Source organism: Muntiacus reevesi, chromosome 8, assembly GCF_963930625.1.
Source record: "Muntiacus reevesi chromosome 8, mMunRee1.1, whole genome shotgun sequence".
NCBI lineage: Eukaryota > Metazoa > Chordata > Mammalia > Artiodactyla > Cervidae > Muntiacus > Muntiacus reevesi.
The window spans coordinates 21,396,045-21,419,352 of record NC_089256.1 but is presented as its reverse complement, the minus strand read 5'-3'; the positions used below and the strand labels follow the sequence as shown (position 1 = coordinate 21,419,352).

Genomic DNA, 23,308 nt, shown 5'->3' with positions numbered 1-23,308 from the left:
ATGCCAGGCCTCCCCGTCCTTCACCATCTCCCGGAGTTTGCTCATGTCCATTGAGTCAGTGATGCTATCCAACCATCTCATCCTCTGTCGCCCCCTTCTCTTCTTGCCTTCAATCTCTGCCAGCATCAGGGTCTTTTCCAATGAGTCGGCCCTTCACATCAGACGGCCAAAGTATTGGAGCTTCAGCTTCAGCCTCGGTCCTTCCAATGAATATTCAGGTTTGATTTCCTTTAGGATTGACTGATTTGATCTCCTTGCTGTCCCATGGATTCTCAAGAGTCTTCTCCAGCACCACAATTTGAAAGCATCAATTCTTCAGTGCTCAGCCTTCTTTATGGTCCAACTCTTACGTCATCCTCTTGATGGGGGTGTTCAGATTCAGTGGCTGGTGCCCAGTCCTGGGGCCCACAATGGCGATGGTGATGGCTGTAAATATTCTATTTCTCAATAAGCACAAAGCTAGAGTCCCCCTTCAAAGACATCATGAGAACTTTGTCTGTGGTTTTCTTATTTTGAGAATCACTGAAAACCGAACATTTATTTCCTACAAGTTTGAAGCTGGGGAAATGTTTTATATTTATATTTTTAGTTTATTGTTTAAATCTTGTTGAGGTGAACCATTCTTAAAGTCTTTATTGAATTTGTTACAAGACTGCTTCTGTATTATGTTTTAGATTTTTGACCTCGAAGCACTTGGGACCTCAGTTCCCTGACCATGGATCCAACCTGCAGCCCTGCATCGGAAGATGAAGTCTTAACCAGTGTTCCATCAGGAAGTCTCAAAGGAAAGTGATTTTTATACTGTGAATTGTTAACAAACTATTAAAAATGTGCTAGCTTGATATTGACTCCTTTTTACACTGCTAACCTGGTGTTAGCATTTTCCTTCTCTCTTTGCTGGCCCCAGATTGACAGATTCAACTCCTTATTTCAACACTATGCAGTTACTGCTTTTCTGTTTCAGAAGCTCTTTTGTGAGCCTCTGACCAGGAGTGATTTGGTTTTCAGAAAGTTCTTATTTGTCTGCTGGTTTGGACATTTCACTGGAGTGTCCTAGTCAACCCATGACTAAGAAAGTGACGTGAACAGGCTGTCATTTTTTTTTTAAAGATTTGTTTTTGGATGTGGATCATTTTTTAAGTCTTTATTGAATTTGTTGTAATATTGCTTCTCTTTTATGTTTTGGTTTATTGGGCACAAGGCATGTGGGATCTTAGCTAGAGATTGAACCTGTATCGCCTGCATTAGAAGGTTGAGTCTTAACCACTGGACCACCAGGTACGTACCCAAGGCTGTCATTTTTTTTATAGCTTGCAACTTAAACTACTCACTCACATTGATGTGCCAGATGAGCTCGGTGGTAAGTCTTTCTGCCAGAAGAGGCACCGTGGCCTTTCCTTCATCCAGAAGAACCCTGAAACAAGACAGAGCACGCATGAATTTAAGAAGGGCCCATAGGATCACTTTCCAGTATTGTACCTTATAAGTGGGTAGATGAGCTCAGTTCCTTGGAGTGACACACCCCATCAGAAAAGCCAGGTGGTACATGAGGACAGCTGATAATTAAGGAGCAAGATCATATCTAGGCAGGCATAGTACTAGAGAGGTTACTTTTTTTTCTTTTTGTGCCCCAATAAACTCAGGTGGTAAGTCATTTTTTTTCAGGAAAAGCAAAACAATACAATTTCATAGAGGTTAAGTGACTTGCCCAAAGTAGTATTTTATTTCTTATAGCAAATATTTATCCCTAATTAGATGTATCAATCTTAATAAAGAAATAAGCTAGAGACATCATATTTCTGATTTCAACTATATTGCAAAGCTACTGTAATTAAAGCAGTATGGTGTTAGAATAAAGACACACATAGTCCAGTATTCTTGTCTGGAAAATTCCATGGACAGAGGAGTCTGGCAGGCTACAGTCCATGAGGTTGCAAAGAGTCGGACATGACTTAGAGACTAAACAGCAACAGCATAGATCTACGGGACAGAATAGCAAGCCCAGAAATAAATCCATGCATATACAGTTAACTGATTTTTGCAAAAATGCCAAGAACACACAATAGGAAAAGGATAACCTCTTCAACAAAAGGTGTTGGGAAAATTAGATATCCACAGCAAAACGGATCCTTTTTTTACACTAGATATGAAAGTCAACTGAAAATTGATTAAAGGCTTAATGTAAAACCCAAAACTGTAAAACTCTTAGAAGAAAACATGGGGGGACATCTTCATCATATTGTTCTTGGAAATTATTTCATGAATATGACACTAAAAGCACAGGCAACAAAAGCAAATATAGACTAGTAGGATGATGTCAAACTCAAAACTTCAGCACTGCAAGTAAACAAGCAACAAAGGAAAAGGCAACCTACAAAATGGGAGGAAATATTTGCAAACCACATATCTGATAAGGGGTTAATTTCCAAAATATGCAAGGATCTCCACAATTCAATAGCAAATAAATGCTAATAACTCAATTTAAAAATAGGCTAAAAGACTCAAATAGAGATTTTTTTCCTCAAATAAAACATACAAAAGGCACATGGAAAGATGGTCAGCATCATTAATTATCTGGGAAATGCAAATCAAAACCACAATTAAACATCACATCATATCAGTTAGGATGATATTATTAAAAAAAAAGACAAGTGTTGGCAAGGATGTGGAGAAATTGAAACACTAGTATACTGTTGATGGGAACTCAAAATGATGCAGCCTCTATGGAAAGCAGTAATAAATACCTTAAAAAATTAAAAATGGAACTACCATATGATCTAACAATCCCACTTCTGGGCATTTATTCAAAAGAATTGAAATCAAGATCTCAAAGACTTATTAGGGCTCCTATATTCACTGTAGCACCATTCACAAGAGCGAAGATGTGGAAACAACCTCAATATTCATGGAAAGATAAATGGAATAAAAATTGTAGATACATACAATAGGATATAATTCAGCATTTAACAAGAAGGAAATTTTGCAGTATGTGACAACATGAATTAACCTTGAAGATGTTATGCTAAGTGAAGTAAACCAGTCACAGAAAAACAAATACTACATGATTCCATTTATGTGCTCTATCTAAAACAGTCAGACTTAGGCAAACAGAGAGTTGAATGGTAGTTGCCAGGTGTTGTGCGGAGGAGGAAATGAAGAGTGCTAATCAAAGGGTAAAAAGTTTGTGTTACAAAAGATAAACACATTCTAGAAAGCTGCCGAACAATATCGTGCCTGTAGTTAACAATACCACTTTGTGTACTTAAACATTTGTTAGGAGGGTGAACCTCATGTTAAATGTTCTTTCCGTAATAAAATTAAATTTAAAAAATGTTTACATGGTCTGTACTAAGTGCCTATTCCATTCTAAGGGCTTTACACATATTTAATCATTGAACAACCAGTTTTAGAGAGAGAAAGGCAAAGGCACAGGAACATTAAGCAGCTTGCCCAGAGTCACAGACCAGGTGGTCTGGCTGCAAAATGTTTACCTTTAGCATAAATTCATGAAGGACCCAGTAGGATCATTTTTTCCAGTGCTACTTTGAGCATCTTTGCTGCAAAAGAGCTGAGTTCCAGCACTTGGGCACACAAGGATTGAAACGCAGATATTCAGTGACAAAGCACTTCAGCACACTTTTTCATGCAAGCCTTAACTTTCCCAAAGACCTTGAACAGTGGTTTTCAAAGTGTCCCTGGACCAGCAATGTGGTCCCAGGACCAGCAACGTTGACCTCAACTGGGAAGTTGCAGTGCTTTTGCTTAGTCACGGTTATATGACTCTTTGAGATACTCTGGATTGTGGCCTGCCAGGCTCCCCTGTCCATGGGATTTCTAGGCAGGAATACTGGACTAGGTTGCCATTTTTCTCCTCCAGGGGACCTCCCTGACCCAGGGATCAAACCCAAGTCTCTCATGTCTTTGGCATTTCAGGTGGATCCCGTACCTGCTGAGCCACCAGGAAAGCCTGGGAACTTGAAGAAACACAAATTCTTGGGGCCTACCTCAGAACTCAGAAACTCTGGGATGGCACAGCTAGCTGAATTTTAACCAACTCTCCCACAAATTGGTCCTTGAAAGAAAAGCTATGACAAATCTAGACAGCATATTAAAAAGCAGAGGCATCATTTTGCCAACAAAATCTGTAGAGTCAAAGCTATGGTTTTTCTAGTTGTCATGTACAGATTTGAGAGTTGGACCATAAGGAAGGCTGAGCACTGAAGAACTGCTGCTTTCAAATGGTGATGCTGGAGAAGACTCTTGAGAATCCCTTGGATAGCAAGGAGATCAAACTGATCAATCAGAAAGGAAATCAAACCTGAATATTCATTGGAAGGACTGAAGCTGAAGCTAAAGCTCCAATACTTTGGCCACCTGATATGAAGAGCTGACTCACTGAAAAAGACCCTGATGGTGGGAAAGATTGAGGGCAGAAGAAGAAGGGGATGACAGAGGATGAGATGGTTGGATGGCATCCCCAACTCAATGGACATTGAGTTTGAGCAAACTCTGGGAGATAGTGAAGGACAGGGAAGGCTGGCGTGCTGTAGTCCATGGGGTTACAAAAAGAGTCGGGCACACCTGAGTGACTGACAACAATAACCCACAAATTCTGTTGCTTGCTTAAGGTTGAGAACCATGGGTGTGATTGTTACAGAATCTTCTCTTTGCTTGTCAGTAGTCTTCTCTGCTGTAACACTCAATACTTCTGAAAACCTTCTGTTTCTTTCATTCAGGGCAGGAACAGAGAGAAAGAAGGAACCAGGGTGATATTTATGGTGTGCTGGCCAGAACATTTGCATCTGTCATGTTATTTAATGCTAAACACAATCTCATAAAGCAGTAGCAGGACTCTCTGAGCAGATGAAAAAGCAGAAGCTCAGAGAGGTAGAGCCATCTCCCAAAGGCACAGAGTAAGTAGTAAACCAGGTCCGCAAAAATTCACCGTTTTCCCAGAGTCTCTCTTTAAAGTAGGAGCGACCACTATATCTTATTACCCTCTCCCCCATGGCTCGGGAACATCAAGTTCCTAAACAAAAGGAAAGGAAAAAAGTATCCAGTTCAATGGAAAAAACCCCAATGTCTTTCAAGAATTTTGTGGGACTCAAATGAGAGAGCAAGGGAAAACATTTTGGGAGACTAAAGTGTGCTATGACAGTGATCCCCAACCTTTTTGGCACCAGGAACTGGTTTCCTGGAAGTAATCTTTCCACAGACCCAGAAGGGAATGGTTTGGGGATGATTCTCATAAGGAGCTTGAAACCGAGATTCTTCACATCTGTGGTTCACAGTACAGTTTGTGCTTCTATGAGAATCTAATGCTGCTGTTTATCTGACAGGAGATGGAGTTTAGGTGGTAACGTAAGCAATGGGGAGCAGTTGTAAATACAGATGAAGCTTCACTTGCTTGCACATCAGTCATCTCCTGCTACGTGGCCCAGTTTCTAAGAGGCCACAGACCTGCAATGGTCCATGGCCTGGGGGTTGGGGACCCTTGCCCTATGAAATACTCGACTTCAATTTAAATCAGTGTCATCATCAGAATCCAAGAAAAAGTGAATTAAGTAAGTCAATGCATTTAATACTAAAATAATGAAAAGCGTTGGTTATGCTAATTGTGAATGTCGACATTTTATGAATCAATGAACTAAAATGGACTGGAATGGGTGAATTTAACTCAGATGACCATTATATCTACTACTGTGGGCAAGAATCCCTTAGAAGAAATGGAGTAGCCATTGTAGTAAACAAAAGTGTCTGAAACGCAGTACTTGGGTGCAATCTCAAAAATGACAGAATGATCTCTGTTTCTAAGGCAAACCATTCAATATCACAGTAATCCAACCAGTAAGGCTGAAGAAGCTGAAGTTGAATGGATCTATGACGACTTACAAGACTTTCTAGAACTAATACCCAAAAGAGATGTCCTTTTCATTATAGGGGACTGGAATGCAAAAGTAGGAAGTCAAGAAACACTGGATTAACAGGCAAATTTGGTCTTGGAGTACAGAATGAAGCAGGGCAAAGGCTAATAGAGTTCTGCCAAGAGAATGCACTGGTCATAGCAAACACCCTCTTCCAACAACACAAGGAAGACTGTACACATGGACATCACAGATGGTCAATACCAAAATCAGACTGATTATATTCTTTGCAACCAAAGGTGGAGAAGCTCTATACAGTCAGCAAAAACAAGACTGGGAGCTGACTGTGGCTCAGATCATGAACTCCTTATTGCCAAATTCAGACTGAAATTGAAGAAAGTAGGGAAAACCACTAAATCATTCAGGTATGACCTAAATCAAATCCCTTACAATTATACAGTGGAAGTGAGAAATAGACTCAAGGGACTAGATCTGATAGAGTGCCTGATGAACTATGGATGGAAGTTCATGACAGCAAACAGGGATCAAGACCATCCCCAAGAAAAAGAAATACAAAAAAGCAAAATGGCTGTCTGAAGAGGGCTTACAAATAACTGTGAAAAGAAGAGAAGCAAAAAGCAAAGGAGAAAAGGAAAGATATACCCATTTGAATGCAAAGTTCCAAAGAATAGCAAGGAGAGATAAGAAAGCCTTCCTCAGTGATCTTTGCAAAGAAATAGAGGAAAACAATAGAATGGGAAAGACTAGAGATCTTTTCAAGAAAATTAGATACCAAGGGAACATTTCATGCAAAGACGGGCTCAATAAGGACAGAAATGGCATGGACTTAACAAAAGCAGAAGATATTAAGAAGAGGTGGCAAGACTACACAGAAGAACTATACAAAAGAGATCTTCACAACCCAGATAATCATGATGGTGTGATCACTCACCTAGAGCCCAACATCTGGAATGTGAAGTCAAGTGTGCCTTAGGAACCATCACTACAAACAGAGCTAGTGGAAGTGATGCAATTCCAGCTGAGCTATTTCAAATCCTAAAAGATGATGCTGTGAAAGTGCTGCACTCAATATGCCAACAAATTTGGAAAACTCAGCAGTGGCCACAGGACTGGAAAAGATCAGTTTTCATTCTAATATCAAAGAAAGGCAATGCCAAAGAATGCTCAAACTACCACACAATTGCACTTATCTCACACACTTGTAAAGTAATGCTCCAAATTCACCAAGCCAGGCTTCAACAGTATGTGAACCGTGAACTTGCTTGAACCGTGGTTCAAGCTGGTTTTAGAAAAGGAAGAGGAACTAGAGATCAAACTGCCAACATCCGTTGGGTCATCGAAAAAGCAAGAGAGTTCCAGAAAAACATCTATTTGTGCTTTATTGACTATGCCAAAGTATTTGACTGTGTGGATCACAACAAACTGGAAAATTCTTAAAGAGATGAGAATACCAGACCACCTGACCTGTCTCTTGAGAAATCTGTATGCAGGTCGAGAAGCAACAGTTAGAACTGGACATGGAACAACAGACTGGTTCCAAACAGGAAAAGGAGTATATCAAGGCTATATATTGTCATCCTGCTTATTTAACTTATATGCAGAGTACATCATGAAAATGCTGGACTGGATGAAGCACGGGCTGGAATCAAGATTGCCGGGAGAAATATCAATAACCTCAGATATGTAGATGACACCACCCTTATGGCAGAAAGCGAAAAAGAACTAAAGAGCCTCTTGGTGAAAGTGAAAGAGCAGAGTGCAAAAGTTGGCTTAGTGCTCAACATTCAGAAAACTAAAATCATGGCATCCAGTTTCATCACTCTGTGGCAAATAGATGGGGAAACAGTGGAAACAGTGACAGACTTTATTTTGGGGGCTCCAAAATCACTGCAGATGGTGACTGCAGCCATGAAATTAAAAGATGCTTACTCCTTGGAAGAAAAGTTATGACTAACCTAAACAGCATAATAAAAAGCCAAGACATTACTTTGCCGACAAAGGTCCATCTAGTAAAGGCTACGGTTTTTCCAGTAGGTCCTGTATGGATGTGAGAGTTGGACCATAAAGAAAGCTGAGTGCTAAAGAATTGATGCTTTTGAACTGTGGTGTTGGAGAAGACTCTTGAGATTCCCTTGGACTGAAAGGAGATCCAAGTAATCCATCCTAAAGGAAATCAGTCCTGAATGTTCATTGGAAGGACTGATGTTGAAGCTGAAACTCCAATACTTTGGCTAACTGGTGTGAAGAGCTGATTCATTTGAAAAGACCCTGATGCTGGGAAAGACTGAAGGCAGGAGGAGAAAGGGTTGACAGAGAATGAGTTAGTTGGATGGCATCACTGACTCAATGGACATGAGTTTGAGTAAACTCCAGGAGTTGGTAATGGACAGGGAGCCCTGGCGTGCTGCAGTCCATGGGATCACAATGAGTCGGACATGACTGAGCGACTGAACTGAGCTGATGCTAATTGTATAATTTTTAAATATGGTAATCATCTTGGCCAATTCTGATAGGCAGGGCTGGTTTCCCTGGAGTCCAAGGCTGTCGTGAAGAATCTTACCTGAAATACGGATGTGTCTGAAAGAACAATGTTTCTTTCATGGTTGCCTCTGCCAAGCTCAGCTTGTTGGTGATATCCTGCTGGCCCCGGCACTTCACGATCATATAGCCCTTCTTGAGATGATAGGTGAGGTTCTGCATGACCTTCAGGACGCTTTTCTCAGTGCCCTTGTCCACTAGGTCTGGTTTGGTCAGGATCCCTGTGAGATGATTAGAGGAGGGCAAATGGAAAGGTCAACTTTCTCTTCAAATATATTGAACGCTACTAGGCTACGGGGTCGTTTTTGGCCAAGACCAGCAAATTATCATTTTCCCACTATATATTCTTACCACTTTTGCCCCAAATCAGCTAACTCTACAGACACAAATTTATTTCTGGGCTTGCTATTCTGTCACACAGGTCTGTACGTCTGTCTTTTTGCTAGCACCATACTGCTTTAATCACAGTCACTTTGTAATATACTTGCCATCAGGGATTATGATGCCTCCAACTTTCTTCTTCTTTATCAAGATTGTTATGACCAAGAGCCTTTCCTGCCCAGTGCCTGTCAGCTCATTCTTTCATTCCATTGTCATTCCTCTCACTTGTATTTTTATTTGCTCATCCAGTCACTCAACTCATTAACTGCCTTGTGTAATTTATTTAACAAATGTCTCTTGGGTGCCCACTGAGTCCCCAACACTAAGGCAGCATGCATCATCAGAACCAACTCACTCCATCACTATGTCTCCAAAAGCACATCATTCCCTACTGTAAGGGGGGTCTGTGACTCTCGAGGGTCTCCTGTCACAGACTCACTCTGCCCCTCTAGTGGGACCTCCTTTGAGATCCTCCCTGCCTTCCTCTCCCATGCTCCTGCCCTTACTCCTGTTGCTCACACTGGACTGAAGGTTTTGAATTCCAAGTGACTGTGTTCTTGACGGATGCTTGGTTTGCTTCCACCTTTTGGCTGCTGTGTACTTGAGTGAGTATTCCATTTCTTTTTTAAATTTATCATACTTCTCTCTATTTATTTACTTGACCCAGAATGCATGGAAAATTTGCACAATGTTATAAGGCTGTTTGGAATACACTAAGGCCTGACTGTGTATACTCTATGCATATAGTACTTAACTGAATTTACAATAATAGTTAATGTTTAGTGAAAACTTACAGATTATCAGAGTTTGTTGCTAATGAATGCTGGAGTGGGTAGCCATTCCCTTCTTCAGAGAATCTTCCCCACCCAGGGATCAAACCCATGTCTCTTGTGTCTTCTGCACTGGCAGGCAAATTTTTTTTTTTTTTAATTTTTTACCACTGAGCCACCTGGGAAGCCCCATGAGAAGAACAGAAAACTACTAGTAAGAAATATTACTCAATTTCTATAAAGATATTGATATCCAAATAGATCTATCTACTTAACAGATGAAACTGTCTTCTGTCATTAATGAGACATCCCTAAGGACTTACGATTGCATAATGGTGGATGACCCCAAACCTGAGTTTTCTCTCTGGTCCAATGTGTTCTAGACGCCTGTAGAAGTCAGCAGGTAATAGGGTACAAGTCTAGATAATATAATATAATATAATACCACATTAAACTCGAGTTGTATTCCCCTACTGTTATTTTTATCCTTACTGGAAATCTGGGCATTTTTTGGAAAAAAAGTGAAAAAGGCAGTAATATACTGGGTATCCATTTAGTCAAAGAAAATGACTGGCATACTTTCAGGAAGGTAAACTCAATGGGTAAGCGAAATGGTTGGAGAGAAGTAATATTAAGTAATAATATTAGAATTTTAAAAATAGCAGCTCTCATTTGCCCAAGGATATATAGCCAGTAAGTTGTAGAACAAGGATTGAAACCCAGGCAATCTGTGCTCTTAAACCAAATCCCCTATAATGCCTTCTGCAGGGGACATTTTTAAAAAAGGAATTTAAGAGAACCCATCTCCCCAAGGAAGAGTTCTACTTGAAAATAAACTCTATAGACACCTGTGCTCCAGTGTAAACCTGGAAGTGTATTCCCTGAGTATGTTCACACACGCCCTGGTGAGAACTTTTCCATGAACCAAAGACTCACAAGAGTTTTTCCTGTGGACTTGCAGAGTTGGCAGGCCAGTCAGTTCCTCCTTTCTGGACCATTGTGGGAGAGCAAATAATGTATTTCTCCTCCCTGATCCAGAATTGGTTGAGAATGCAAATAAGGGACAATAGGAAGGAGGGCAAAGAATATCCAGATATTGGCCATACATCTAGCCCTGACCATGAGTGAGGGTGACCCATCTGTTGTGTACAACTGCACCCCGAGCCCACGGAGTTTCCCTGGGAACAGAGCTTGTATCTGATGCAGGGTGTGGGCACCTCTAACAGAGCTATTACATCCAGGACCTTCTAAATATCTGAGGGGTCTCCCCTGGCTTCCTGTCCTCTAAGGAGCTCAGCGCTTTCTTCTTACCTATGGTCCTGTCTCCATCGGGGTCCACCTCCTGGGCCATGCTCAGCGCCTCTGTGGTGGCGATGTCCACGTTGCAGGGGACTACCACCAAGTTGATGGTCTCTTGCCTCTGGATGTACTTTTTGATGAGTGCCTTGATCTGATGCCAAGGAGTCACAACGGAAGAGCACATCTCTGGTCACCCAAGAGCACAGCTGGTCATCCCAGAGCACCACCCACACGCTAAGCTTTGGCTTAGCCCATGCCCTTCCTCTAGAATGTCTGACCACCTGCCCTCATTGAGTTCTCTGCTGAGGTTCTGCTTATCCTCCAGAGCTCATCACTGGTACTTCTTTCCCAAAGGCTCCCTGATTCCTGTGGCCAGATGAGACCCCTCCTTCCTCGACAGATCTTCCCTGGGATGCTTCTGAGCTGACGGCAAGAGGAAGAGGCATGCTTTGACCCCAGGCAAGCATTTTTGTCATGCCCTGGGAAATCCCACCCATTTGCTGAATGAAGTAGGATAAGAAGTGTGGAATTAGCCCATTAACTCAGGAATGGGAGTGACCTAATTACAAGGCTCCCAGAGACAGAGAATGGTGATCTGGATGTTGAGGAAGAAAGAGTAATCAAGTGCCTGAGACAGTGGGGCCAGCAGAGACCCATCCAAGAGGGACTGCCATGGTCTTAGTTGGGCTGTAACTGGGTTCCCAACACTGGCAGTGCCGCCCCCCACTCACCTACTCGGAAAAGTGAAGAGGGCAGCTGTGACCTCAGTCCTAGGGGAAGAGGGTCTCATCTCCCTCTCCTTCACCCCGTCCCTTTACACCCTGGACAGCAACCCTGCTTCTGAGACCATCCTTGCCTCCTTGGCCTCCACGTGAGCTGGCTCGGCAAGGCTTGACAAGGCTGGTCTCAGGGTGGACCCAGCCAGAGATCAGGTGTGATTCTGGCATCCCTGTGACGACTACGTTCTCAGGCAACCTTAAGTGGGAAGGTCTTTGGTAAAGAAGCCCCAGGCTCAGCAGCTGTTGGTTTGTATTGGTCAGAACTGCTCTGCGGTTCTCATGCAAATCCACCGCATCGGCCTTCTTGTCCCTAGCCAGAGATCACAATCTGTGTCCTGGTTGGTTTACGTAGTGTTACTTAAAAAACTTGTGGCTAAGATTGGTAGATCCCATGTAAAAATCCAATGTCTGGCTTCTTTTAAATATTAGGATAGTGGTAACACTGGGTCCATATTCCCAGAGGACAGCATTGCGCAGGGTGTGCGTTATACACCTCCAGGCCTACAGAGTCAGCTTTGCCTGTTTCCATGACTGCCGGGCCCTTGTCTGAACCCGAGTATGAGGCCTCCGCCCTAGACTGTCCTCCGCAGTCTCCTCCCCAGCTACTCAGATTGTGGGCTGGGAATGTGCACCAGAGCCCTGGGGGCTGCCGGCAGGGACCTCAGAAGTGCCCCCTGCTGAGGGTGGGGCCCACTCCCAAGTTGCAGAGAGGCTCACCTGCAGTCCGATGTCCTGCGGCTGGTTCTCCACAGCCACCCTGGTGATGCCGGGAAGGTCAATGAGCGTCAGATCTGGGACCTCAGGGGAGGTGACCTCCAGACTGATGAGCTCATGGCTGATGCCAACTCCGGTTCCAGCTATGATGTTCTGGGCTATGGAGAGGAGAAACCAAGAGAGGAGAAACCCTGAGTCCAGAGGACGAACCCAACCAAGCAGAAACTGTGGAATCTGTGGGCAGATTTGTGTGTCTCACCTGTATCTGGGGACAGTCCTAAGGTGAGAAACAAGGAGGCAATTTAAGCACAGCCCTGATGAATTGCCTAATTCTTTAGAGATTAGGAGGCGGGAGAATGATGGCAACCAGGCTACTTTGCAAACGTTTCCTGCTTTAGCTATCACTCCCAGTCACTACTTAAGCTATGATTTTGTAACTCTGTATTGAAGTGAAACATACATACAGGAAAGTACCCTTTGTCTTAAGCCTGTGGCTTGGTGAGTTTCACAGGTGGGACCCATTGGTGTCACAGAAACACACATCAAGAAATAGAACATGGGCAGCCCCCCTGCCCTGCTAAAGCCCCTCTCTCCTTGTGGATCTCTAGCCCTCACATAAACTAGCGCTTATCTTAAGCTTTACCAGTATCTACTCTTTTGCCCATTTTTGTACTTTATACTTGGTTGAGCCAAGTGAATTTGCTGATAGATAACCACTTTTGACCTACAAGAAGAGCATCTTCCTGTGGTCCCACCTAATTATAAAAGGAATCGTAAACTACGTCTTCTCTTGGTATCATGCGTGTGTGCATGTGTGCTAAGTCACTCAGTCATGTCTGACTCTTTGCGACCCCATGGATTGTACCTTGCAAGGCTCCTCTATCCATGAGATTCTCCAGGCAAGACTACTGGAGTGGGTTGCCATGCCCTCCTCTAGGGGATCTTCCTGACCCAGGGATCAAAGCCGAGTCTCTTGCGGCTTCTGCATTGCAGGTGGATTCTTTACCGCTGAGCCACTTGGGGAAACCCTCTCTTCGTCACGCTTTCTCAGCTCAACATTTCGTTTGCATGATTCCTTTATACTGGTGCTTGTGGCTGAGGCTGTTCCTTTTCATTGCCATTCTGTGTCTTGATCCAGTCTGTGGGGTGTGGGGGGTTGGGGCTGGGGGTGGGTGGAGGGAGGTGGGTAATCATAGCTGCTTGCTTGCTAAGTCACTCAGTCATGTCTGACTCTTTGTGACTCTATGAACTGGAGCCTGCCTGGCTCCTCTGTCCATGGGATTTTCCGGGCAAGAGTGCTGGAGTGGGTTGCTGTGCCCTCCTCCAGAGGATCTTCCTGACCCAGGAACTTAATCTATTATGCCTCCTGCATTGGCAGCAGATTCTGTCACCACTAGCACCATCTGGGAATCACCATAGTGCTGCTATAGAGATTCCAGAAGCTGACTTTTGGTGCACATTTTGGCTGGGAATGTACTCGGGATAAAGAAAGCTGAGCGCCGAAGAATTGATGCTTTTGAACTGTGGTGTTGGAGAAGACTCTTGAGATTCCCTTGGACTGCAAGGAGATCCAACCAGTCCATTCTAAAGGAGATCAGTCCTGAGTGTTCATTGGAAGGACTGATGTTGAATTTGAAACTGCAATACTTTAGCCACCTGATGCGAAGAACTGACTCATTTGAAAAGACCCTGATGCTGGGAAAGACTGAGGGCAGGAGGAGAAGGGGACAACAGAGGATGAGATGGTTGGATGGCATCACAGACTCAATGGACATGAGTTTAGGTGGACTCTGGGAGTTGGTGATGGACAGGGAGGCCTGGCGTGCTGTGGTTGATGGGGTCGCAAAGAGTCAGACATGACTGAGCAACTGAACTGAACTGATACTCGGGATTAGAGTTTTGAGGTGTTATGGGGGATGCACACACCTCCAGCCTTAGTGGATATTTTGTCAGTTTTCCAAAGTAGTTGCACCAGCTTACACTCCCAACCACAGTGGACCAGAGTTCCAAGATGCTGTAGATGCTTTAGAGATGCTATTCTAAAGATGCTCATTACTCATCCTTACACAGAACATTCACCCAGGTTCACAGAACGTGCCCTCCCAGTGCTGCCCACAGAGCTCGCAGCTAGAGAGAGACTGGGTAGACCTCAGCCACGCTGCAGGATGTGCTGGGCACATGTGGACAGGACAGGCATAGCAGGCCCCGCAGGGCAGAGCTTTTATCGTTTGAAGCTAGGTGACTTGCTAGGTGAAGGTCTCAGGAAGATCCTGTTTTGGGGGTGGATGCTAGAATTGAGGCAGCACTTTGCAATTTGGGGAGCAATCCCTCTGGTGAGCCAGCTGGGGACGTGAGATTCTCGGGGAGCTGAGACCCAGGAGTCACGTGAAAACCCCAGCCTTGGATGGAGTTTGCTGCTCAGTGAGGCATAAGCTCAACTCCCTAGGATGGAAGCTATGGCCACAGAGTTTCCTGTTATGATCAGAGTGAATTTTTGCCTGTCTGGCTGAGCCCAGCTTGAGAGCAGGAAGGGGAAGATGCCTTGGGGAGGGGTGGGCAGGCCCAGGGACCTTGGAGGCAGGGCTGCGAGGGGATGACCTCCAGGGTCCCCTCTGAATGAGTATGGAAGTGGATTCCAGGAGCGTGCTACTTCAGTCATGTCCGACTCTTTGTGACCCTAGGGACTGTAGCCCACCAGCCTCCTCTGTTCATGGGATTCTCCAGGCAAGAATACTAGAGTGGATTGCCATGCCCTCCTCCAGGGGATCTTCCCCACCCAGGGATCAAACCTGTGTCTCATGTTTCCTGCACTGGCAGGCGGGTTCTTCAACACTAGCGCCTCCTGGGAAGACATTCCAGGAGCAACTGAGCCTGCTTCTCATTTGGTGGTTACGACAGGCTGATCTCAAGAGCTGGATGTGCTTCTAGGAGTGGTGGGTGGGCGGGGTTGGCCTTGGGGGAAACCTCGCGGCTTGGGGACAGGGATGCGGCCACAGGCAACCAGACACTTCAGGTTAGAGCAGCGCCTCGTGACACAGGTCCCCAGCGCTGACCGGGGTAGCTGGAGCAGGGGTGCTGTCTGGGACACTTCCCAGAGGAGAGGCAGGTAAAACTGACAGTCGCGAAAGTGTAGGGTTATGCAGCAAGGAGGAGGGACGTGTGCGAGGCAGAGGGCGGCACGTGGCAAAGCCTGGAAAGAAGAGACGGTGCTCGCTGTGGGGCTGGAGAGGCCCGGGTGACTGCTGATGACCCCAGGGGGAGAAGGAGCCGACCTGCAGATGGCCTGCAGGGCCCTACCTTTACGGATCTCCCACTCCACCTCGGAGGGGTTGTGCAGTTGCTGCGTTATGTTGCGGTAGCTGATTCTCCCCGTCCACTCACACTCCCGCTTCGTCAGTTTCAGCACCAGCGGACACCGGGTAATGATTCCTGAGAGAGAGTTTCCCAAACAGCCTCTAAGTTTCCCTTAAAAAGAACCATTCACAGGTGCCCTTTTCTTTTTTGACTGCACCACAAGGCAGTAGAGTCTTGGTTCTCTGACCAGGGATTGAACCCCCATCTCTTGAATTGGGAGCATGGAGTTCTAACCACTGGACCACCAGGGAAGCCCCACCCTTTGCTCTTATCCTCCCCAGTGTCCCCAGAGGCCTTGTCTGAAATCTATATCCCTCTCTAGGGAGGACTCAGTCCAGCCCCACTAATTACCCCCGTTCCTAGAAAGGCCTCGGGCACAGTCCAGGTGGCGGCCAAGGGTCAGGATGGGGCTAGGAGTGGGAGGGAAGCAGTGAGATTTACCTGGCCCCATCCAGCCCTCCTAGCCCCTCACACTCGGACATGGAGGGAGCCCAAAGCACTGTCCTGTAAGGGGGTCCTGCCTGCCCCACAAGACTGCCACGGTCACACTGGACTCCAGACTCTTTGCTCTGTTGCTTTTCTCCTGGAAATGCTCAACCCAGGGCGGAGAGGAGGAGCCGCTGGTCCCCACTCTGATTCCATCACACATCAGAGTTGGGTGGATGGGGATCTCACAGGAGACCCAGGAGTAAAGGACCGACTGCCCATGATTGGGAGGACACACAGGCCGAGGCGCCTGATCTGGGTGGTTGTTGAGGGCTGTGCAGGGTCCATGAAGCCCCCATACCCTCCTCTGTGCCCAGGAGGCAGCCCTGGCTCCCTGGGTTCCTGTTATTTTTGACGGATGGGCAGTGCTGGAAGAAGATGGGTATGAGAGAGGGAATCAGGACAGGGGAAACTACCCACTTGAGGGTGCCGAGTGCGTCCTTTTTTCCCCTTTATAATTATTTTCATTGTCAGAATGTATGACAGCTTTTTAATTCTGTGCTTGCATGCGTGCGTGCTAAGTCACGTGCATGCGTGCGTGCGTGTGTGCGTGCGTGCGTACTTCAGTCGTGTCCAACTCTTTGCAACCCTATGGACTGTAGCTGGCCAGGCTCCTCCGTCCATGGGATTCTCCAGGCAAGAGTACAGGAGTGGGTAGCCTTTCCCTTCTCCAGGGGACCTTCCCAACTCAGCGATTGAACCCAGGTCTCCTGCACTGCAGGCAGATTCTTTACCAGCTGAGCCACCAGGGAAGGCCAGATGATCATAGTAGTAGTAAGTAAGTGTTAGTTACTCAGTTCTGTCCAACTCTTTGAGATCCCATGGACTATAGCCTGCCAGTTTCCTCTGTCCGTGGGATTCTCCAGGTAAGAATACTGCAGTGGGTTGACATGCTTAATTCTACAAACGTTTAAATTTTTTTTGTTGTTTTTTTTGAAGGGAAACAGGAACTTCCTTGGTGGTCCAGTGGTTAAGACTCTGAACTCCTAATGCAGGGGGTGCAGGTTCAATCTCTTGTGGGCATGAAAGCCCACATGCCTTGAGGCATGACCAAAAAAAAAAAAAATTTTTTTTACAATGAAACATTTAAAAACATATCACACCATGATCCTGGCTAATAGCTTCTCAAAGTGTTGAGAAAATTCTTCAAAAAGACTTTGCATGTTACCGGAAACTCACAAATTAACATAGAAATGTATCTATAGTCTTAGAGGACTAGAAAGAAACCAACTAATACAAAGCCCAGCAATGACTGTTGACACGTGAAAGAGGACTCAGGACCTAGGGGCAGCAGGAGCATCCAGGCCCACCCCCTACCCCACCCCCTGCCCACATCACCCGTCCAGGGGGCTTCCCGTGGCCCCTCCTGAGCCTACTGGTCCTGGGATGCTCTGTGGCTTGCAGGAGGCTGCCCCAGCAGTGCTTACCACTGCCCCTGGGGAGGGCAACCCCCGACAGAGCCTCCAGCACGGAGCTCTTGCCCGAGCTCTGGTCCCCGATGACGGCGATGGCGGGCAGGGCCAGGTCCTGCTCCACGCCCAGGGCCCGCAGGGAGTCGATGAGGTCAATGCAGGGCCGCACCTTCTCCTCATACTTTCTGTACAGGTTGTTTTCGGGCTCCTAAAGGAGACAGACAGACTCACAGCCTTGGCCTCTGATGGACTCCCACTGCTTTCTGGACTTTGCGGCTGAATTGATGGATTTGCTCATGTTGGGTTAGAGACAGGAGGGGCGAGAGGTGGACCTGGGTGTGCCAGAGGCAAGGCCACCGCGCTTGTTCCTGCAGAGGCTTGGCTTCCACTGCTGTGGGCCGGAGGTGGAGGTGCCCGTGTGAGTTGGGAGATGACCCTGCGAGGGCAGGCGCTCCCAGTTGGAGGGAAGGGAGAAGCCCACCCTGGGCCTGCAGGGCTGGGGTGGGGGGTAGCTGACAGTGATGACTGTGGCAGTCACAGCTGGAGGGTAAGCTCTCAGGCAGGAGACCCCAGCACAGAGAACCAGGAAGGTCATTGCTGCCCCAGAGACTGGGTCTGCCCCTGGGACTTGTTGGAAGTGCCTAGAAGGTTGGGAGTGGGGGAGGGCACCAGCTGTGCTACAGGGACTGGAGTAGACTGACAGGTTTTATTCCCCACTCCCCCCCCAACCCCTCCACCTTTCAGATGGTAAAGAATCTGCCTGCAATGCAGGAGACCCAGGTTCCATCTCTGGGTCATGAAGATCCCCTGGGGGAGGAAATGGCAACCCACCCCAGTACTCTTGCCTGGAGAACCCCATGGGCAGAGGAGCCTGGCGGGCTGCAGTCCATGGGGTTGCAGAGTCAGACATGACTCCGTGACTAACACACACACTTCTCTCCCCTCCCTCCCCCTCAAGCACCCTTCCTGACCCACCCTCCTTTCACCTTACCTTTGACCTCTGTTGGCCCCCATTTGCTTCTGGCTGCTGAGGGTCCAAATTGAGCTGATGGAAGTTGTTGGGAAGGAAGTCCGGGTGGCTCTCTCCCACCTGCCAATGGAGGGGACTCATTGTCTGCTCCGGTGCTGGAGCCGGCGGCGCTGGTGGCTGCTGATGGAAGTTCATGTCTTCCTTTGGGCGGGGCTGAGTGGAAGTCAGAATGCGCCTCCTTGACGTCAAAGGCCTGTAGGACAGCGCCATGACTGTCTCCTCTGAGAGCTGGGGTATGCGTTCTCTGGGGCTCAGCGCCTTCGGTCTTCTCGACGAGCTCTGCGAAGACACAAGACGGGAGCGTGGCCCAGAGGTCCCCCAGCAGACCTTTCTGGGGGCTGTATTTCCTCCAGCTCTGCCTTGCCCAACCGCTTACAACCCACCTGTTGCTCACTGACGCAGGGCAGGCCAGAAGCCCAGCTCAGGCCTGTCTGCAGGAGGGGCTGATGGCCACAAACAGGCACAGAACACAAAAGGGGTGTTGGTGGTGCCCCGGGCCTGGGGACAAGGGGACTCTGCGCTTCCACGGAAGAGTCTAAAGGTTCTGCTGTCACTTCTGCTGGGCTCCGCGTCGTCACCTACAGTTCAAGATGGAGAGGAGGCAGTAAGGTGTGGAGAGATGACAGGGAGCCCATCCAGCATCCCTTGGTAGGCAATCTCTGCCCCACCGTCACCGTTTCTCACCCTGGCTAGGTCAGGCTGCTGGAGATTCTGGGAGAAAGGTTGCTGGGGTCTCTTACTTCTCTGTGGGACCTATAATCAGGTGGTCGTCCCCCTAGAGACAGCTGGCCTCACCCAGCACTGCTCTGAGATGCTCATTTCGTTTTCACAGCAACCCTGCATGTCAGCGCCTAATTTGCACTTTTTCAGGTCAAGAAGGTGAAGCGCAATGGTCTAGTTACTGGCCTGAGTCAGGGCCCACAGGCTGGACAGGGACTCTGGGTCATGAACACTTTCCTGCTGTGACCGCCCCTCCACCCCCCATGGGGACCAGAGTGGAGACAGTGAGTTGAACGGCTTCGCTCTCCTCCCAAATGCAAGTCCACCTGGATATGTGGCTGTGACCTTATTAGGAAAAGCCCACTCGCAGTGGAATTGAGGCAGATCTGGGGATGATGGTGGGCCCGAAATGCAAGAGACAGGCGCGGAGGGTTTGAGACACAGGAGCCCCTTGGCTGGAGGGCAATGGAGGCAGAGACTGGAGGGTCACTGCCCCAAGTCAGGGACCCCCGAGGGGATCAGGGGCCTCAGAAGCTGGGAGAGGGGCCTGAAAGAGTTCTCCCTCAGAGCCTCCAGGAAAAACTAGTTCTACCGACACCTCGCCCTGGAACTTCTGGCCTGAGAACTGGGAGAGAATAGATATCCTATGTGTCTGAGTTGGGGGAATTTGTCATGCCAGCTCCAGAGCACTAACCACTGGGGAGGATTGGAGTCTCGAGGTGGTGCCTACCCCGTTGCTGACCCTTGGGGCATCCGTGTGTGCCCTGTTTTCAGCCATCCGTCCATCCCTTCCTCACAAAAGTGGCCCCATCCTTGCACACACTATGGCCCTTTCCCTTCTAAGCCCCTGGTCTCATCCTGTCACTACCCTTTCTAAAAACTTCTGGGGTCTTTGTGTTCAGAACAAAGTTCCTAAAGAATTTGGTCCTAACCTACCTTTTCCTATTTGATACCATCTCTGAATGCTGGGCCAATTTTTTTGCCTTCTCTCAAATTGGACCTGCACATTCATAACCTTGTGTGTGCCATTGGCCTAGCTTTAAAAGTGAGGGTGGTTCATTCACTTGTTCATTCATTCAGCAGATGTGTTTTGAGGACTGATGCAGGCTGAATTCTGTCCCCAAGTTCATGTGTCAGAGTCCTAACCTCTAGGACCTCGGTGTGTGTCTATACTGGAGAGATGGCCTTTAAAGAGGTGATTGAGGTAAATGAGGTCACTGATCCAACCTCACCGGTGTCTTAATGAGAAAAAAAAACAGATTAGGACACAGATACACAGAGAGGCAACACCACGTGAGGACACAGGGAGAAGACTGCCGTCTCCTGTCCAGGAGGCCTCGGGAGAAAGTAACCCTGCTGACACCTTAGTCTTGCACTTCTGGCCTCCAGACTGTGAGAAAATAAATTTCTGTTGTCTAAGCCATCCATCCTGCGGCACTTTGTTACAGCAGCCTGAGCAAACTAATACGAGGACCTACTATGTGCGAGGTGGTTCCTGCCGTGAGGGTTCAGTGGTGAGCAAGCCAGATGAAGTCCCTGCCTCCGGTACACACATTCTGTCAGGGAGGACCCCCCCCCCCCCCCAAGCAAGAAAGCCAACCAATGAAGAAGGCTGCAGTAATGCAACCCCAGGTGATGATGGAGTGTCTGGAAGAAAGGGAGTGGGTGACAGATCCTGGGGTCAGCGTCAGAGGTGGAGGCAGGGGCTGTTAGAGGGCGTGTCTGCATGTACAGGAAACAAGAAATAAATGAGGAGAGCAGCAACTATTTGAGGACTTGGGGAGGAGCCTTCCTGGCAGAACAAGTTCAAGTGCAAAGGTCCTGAGGTCAGAATGAGCTCAGGGAACTGGGAGAAGCACCCTTGTCTCCTGGGGGCTCAGAAAGCCCAGCCCAGGGGCGGCTCCCTTCTTTGGGATTGGGGATTGGCCCCTCTGGTCCTCTCTGCCTTGCACTGACTGGGCTGTGCCCTGGCCTTTCCTGGCATGACAGGGGCTGGACCTGACATTTGGGTTTGGGTTGGAAGGAGGTGAAGTCTTCTACCTGTGCTTTTCTAAGCGGTGAGCTCCACTGACCTGGAGACCCTAAAAAAGGGAGACCCCCCCCACCACAGGCTCGTCCCTGCTCCTGGGGGAGCCCTGCAAAAGATGTCCAGTGGAGGGAGCACCCTTATCTCTGTGCTGAAATCCTAAGACAGCACCTCTGTTCCCTCTTGTGGATGAAGGGCAGTAAGACTACTCAGTTGAGTGTTGGGCAGAAGGCCAATCTTACAGGCAACCCCAATCTTACAGTCAGTCAGCTGATTCCCGATTCCCGATGTGTGGGGCTATTGGGGGGGTGAAGCCGGCACTTCCTGGCCAGGAATTGCTGGCATGCAGCCCTCAAGTGCCCTGCGGCTGAGGCTAGCTTTAGAGGAAAAGACTCTCAGCCAGCCCCTCCCACTGGTTGGGGACTAAAACTAAATCTGGGTTTTTACAGCTGTTTTGCATCTTCCTGTTCTTCATTTCTCTGAGTCCCTGAGGTTCAGCCTTTTCTCTGTTCCACATCTGAATAGTTTCCCATGGGGCCAGTCTCCGCCACGAAATTCATTGTCTTACAAAATACCTGACCCTTCAGCAAGTGTCTAGAGAAAGTATGATCCCATGAAAAGGCCTCTGCTTTTTCTTTTTCATCCTGCTGGAAGCATCCTCAGATATTTCCCCCAGTAGTGCCAAGGAGTGCTGGCAATGAGGAGAAGCTGGAAGAGACAGGGATGGACTCTATGCAGAATCTCAGGAGGAACCAGCCCTGCTAATGCTTCCATCTCAGACTTCCAGCCTCCAGGGCTGGGAGAGACTAAATTTTCATTTTTTAAGCCCTCTAGTCTGGGATCCTGTGCCATAACAACCCTAGGACACTCACACACCATTGATGTTCAGTCACTCAGTCGTGTCTGACTCTCTGCAACCCCATGGACTGCAGCATGCCAGGCTCCCTCTTTCACAATCTCCTGGAGCTTGCTCAAATTCATGTCCATTGAGTCAGTGTTGCCATCCAATCATCTCATCCTCTGTCATCCCCTTCTCCTCCTGCCCTCAAACTTTCCCAGCATCAGGGTCTTTTCTCATGAGTCAGCTCTTCGCGTTGGGTGGCCAAATTATTGGAACTTCAGCTTCAATATCAGTCCCTCCAATGAATATTCAGGGTTGATTTCCTTTAGGATTGACTGGTTTAATCGCCTTGCTGTTCAAGGGACTCTCAAGAGTCTTCTCTAGCACCACAGTTCAAAGGCATAGTGGTTTATACTTTATCTGTTCCCCCCAAGGCCTTTCTTTGCTGGGTGGACTTGGCATCATATCTGTCTCTCTCTAAGTAAAATTCTGAAGGCATAATAATCCACCAGTTCATGCTACAATGGGAATCAGCAAATGCTAGAAAGCAGGTGTCCTTGCCCCTCAAGAGAAACAGCGTCAGGAGCCCTCTTGGCCACCACTGCCTCAAGCAAGAGGGATCCTGAAGCTCTGAGACCAGGCTTTGGGGCTTCAATTCTGATTCTGAAAGTGTGTGTCATTCTATATATCATCAAACAGTTGACTAAATTCGGACACTATCTACCGGGAGATGACAGTGGATACCACAGGACTATTATCAGATGGGGCTCACCCTATCACCCGCCCCCACCTCATCCTGCTGCTAATTACAAACTGGCATTTGTCATCTGTCTCTAGGCTTCCCAGGTGGCACAGTGGCAAAGAATATGCCTGCCAATGCAAGAGATGCAGGAGATTCGGGTTTGATCCCTGGGTCAGGAAGATCTCTGGAGAAGGAAATGGCATCCCACTCCAGTGTTCTTGCCTGGGAAATCCTATGAACAGAGGCACCTGTTGGGCTATAGTCCACGGGGTCACAGTCGGACACAACTCAGCGACCGAGCACACACACACACACACCCTAACTCTACAAG

At 47.5% G+C, this 23,308-nt stretch overlaps 1 protein-coding gene across 1 annotated transcript in view; it reads right to left on the bottom strand.

Moving 5' to 3' along the window:
• Positions 1 to 23,308, bottom strand: part of MX2 (MX dynamin like GTPase 2) — a 36,883-nt gene that overhangs the window by 10,987 nt on the left and 2,588 nt on the right. The window contains exons 2-9 of the mRNA XM_065943256.1: positions 19,032 to 19,226; positions 18,610 to 18,927; positions 17,634 to 17,826; positions 15,664 to 15,795; positions 12,370 to 12,524; positions 10,886 to 11,024; positions 8,446 to 8,644; positions 1,336 to 1,414 (exon numbers count right to left, since the gene is read on the bottom strand). Coding sequence (XP_065799328.1) covers positions 1,336 to 1,414; positions 8,446 to 8,644; positions 10,886 to 11,024; positions 12,370 to 12,524; positions 15,664 to 15,795; positions 17,634 to 17,826; positions 18,610 to 18,927; positions 19,032 to 19,226 — 1,410 coding nt within the window. The remainder of the gene's footprint in view (positions 1 to 1,335; positions 1,415 to 8,445; positions 8,645 to 10,885; positions 11,025 to 12,369; positions 12,525 to 15,663; positions 15,796 to 17,633; positions 17,827 to 18,609; positions 18,928 to 19,031; positions 19,227 to 23,308) is intronic.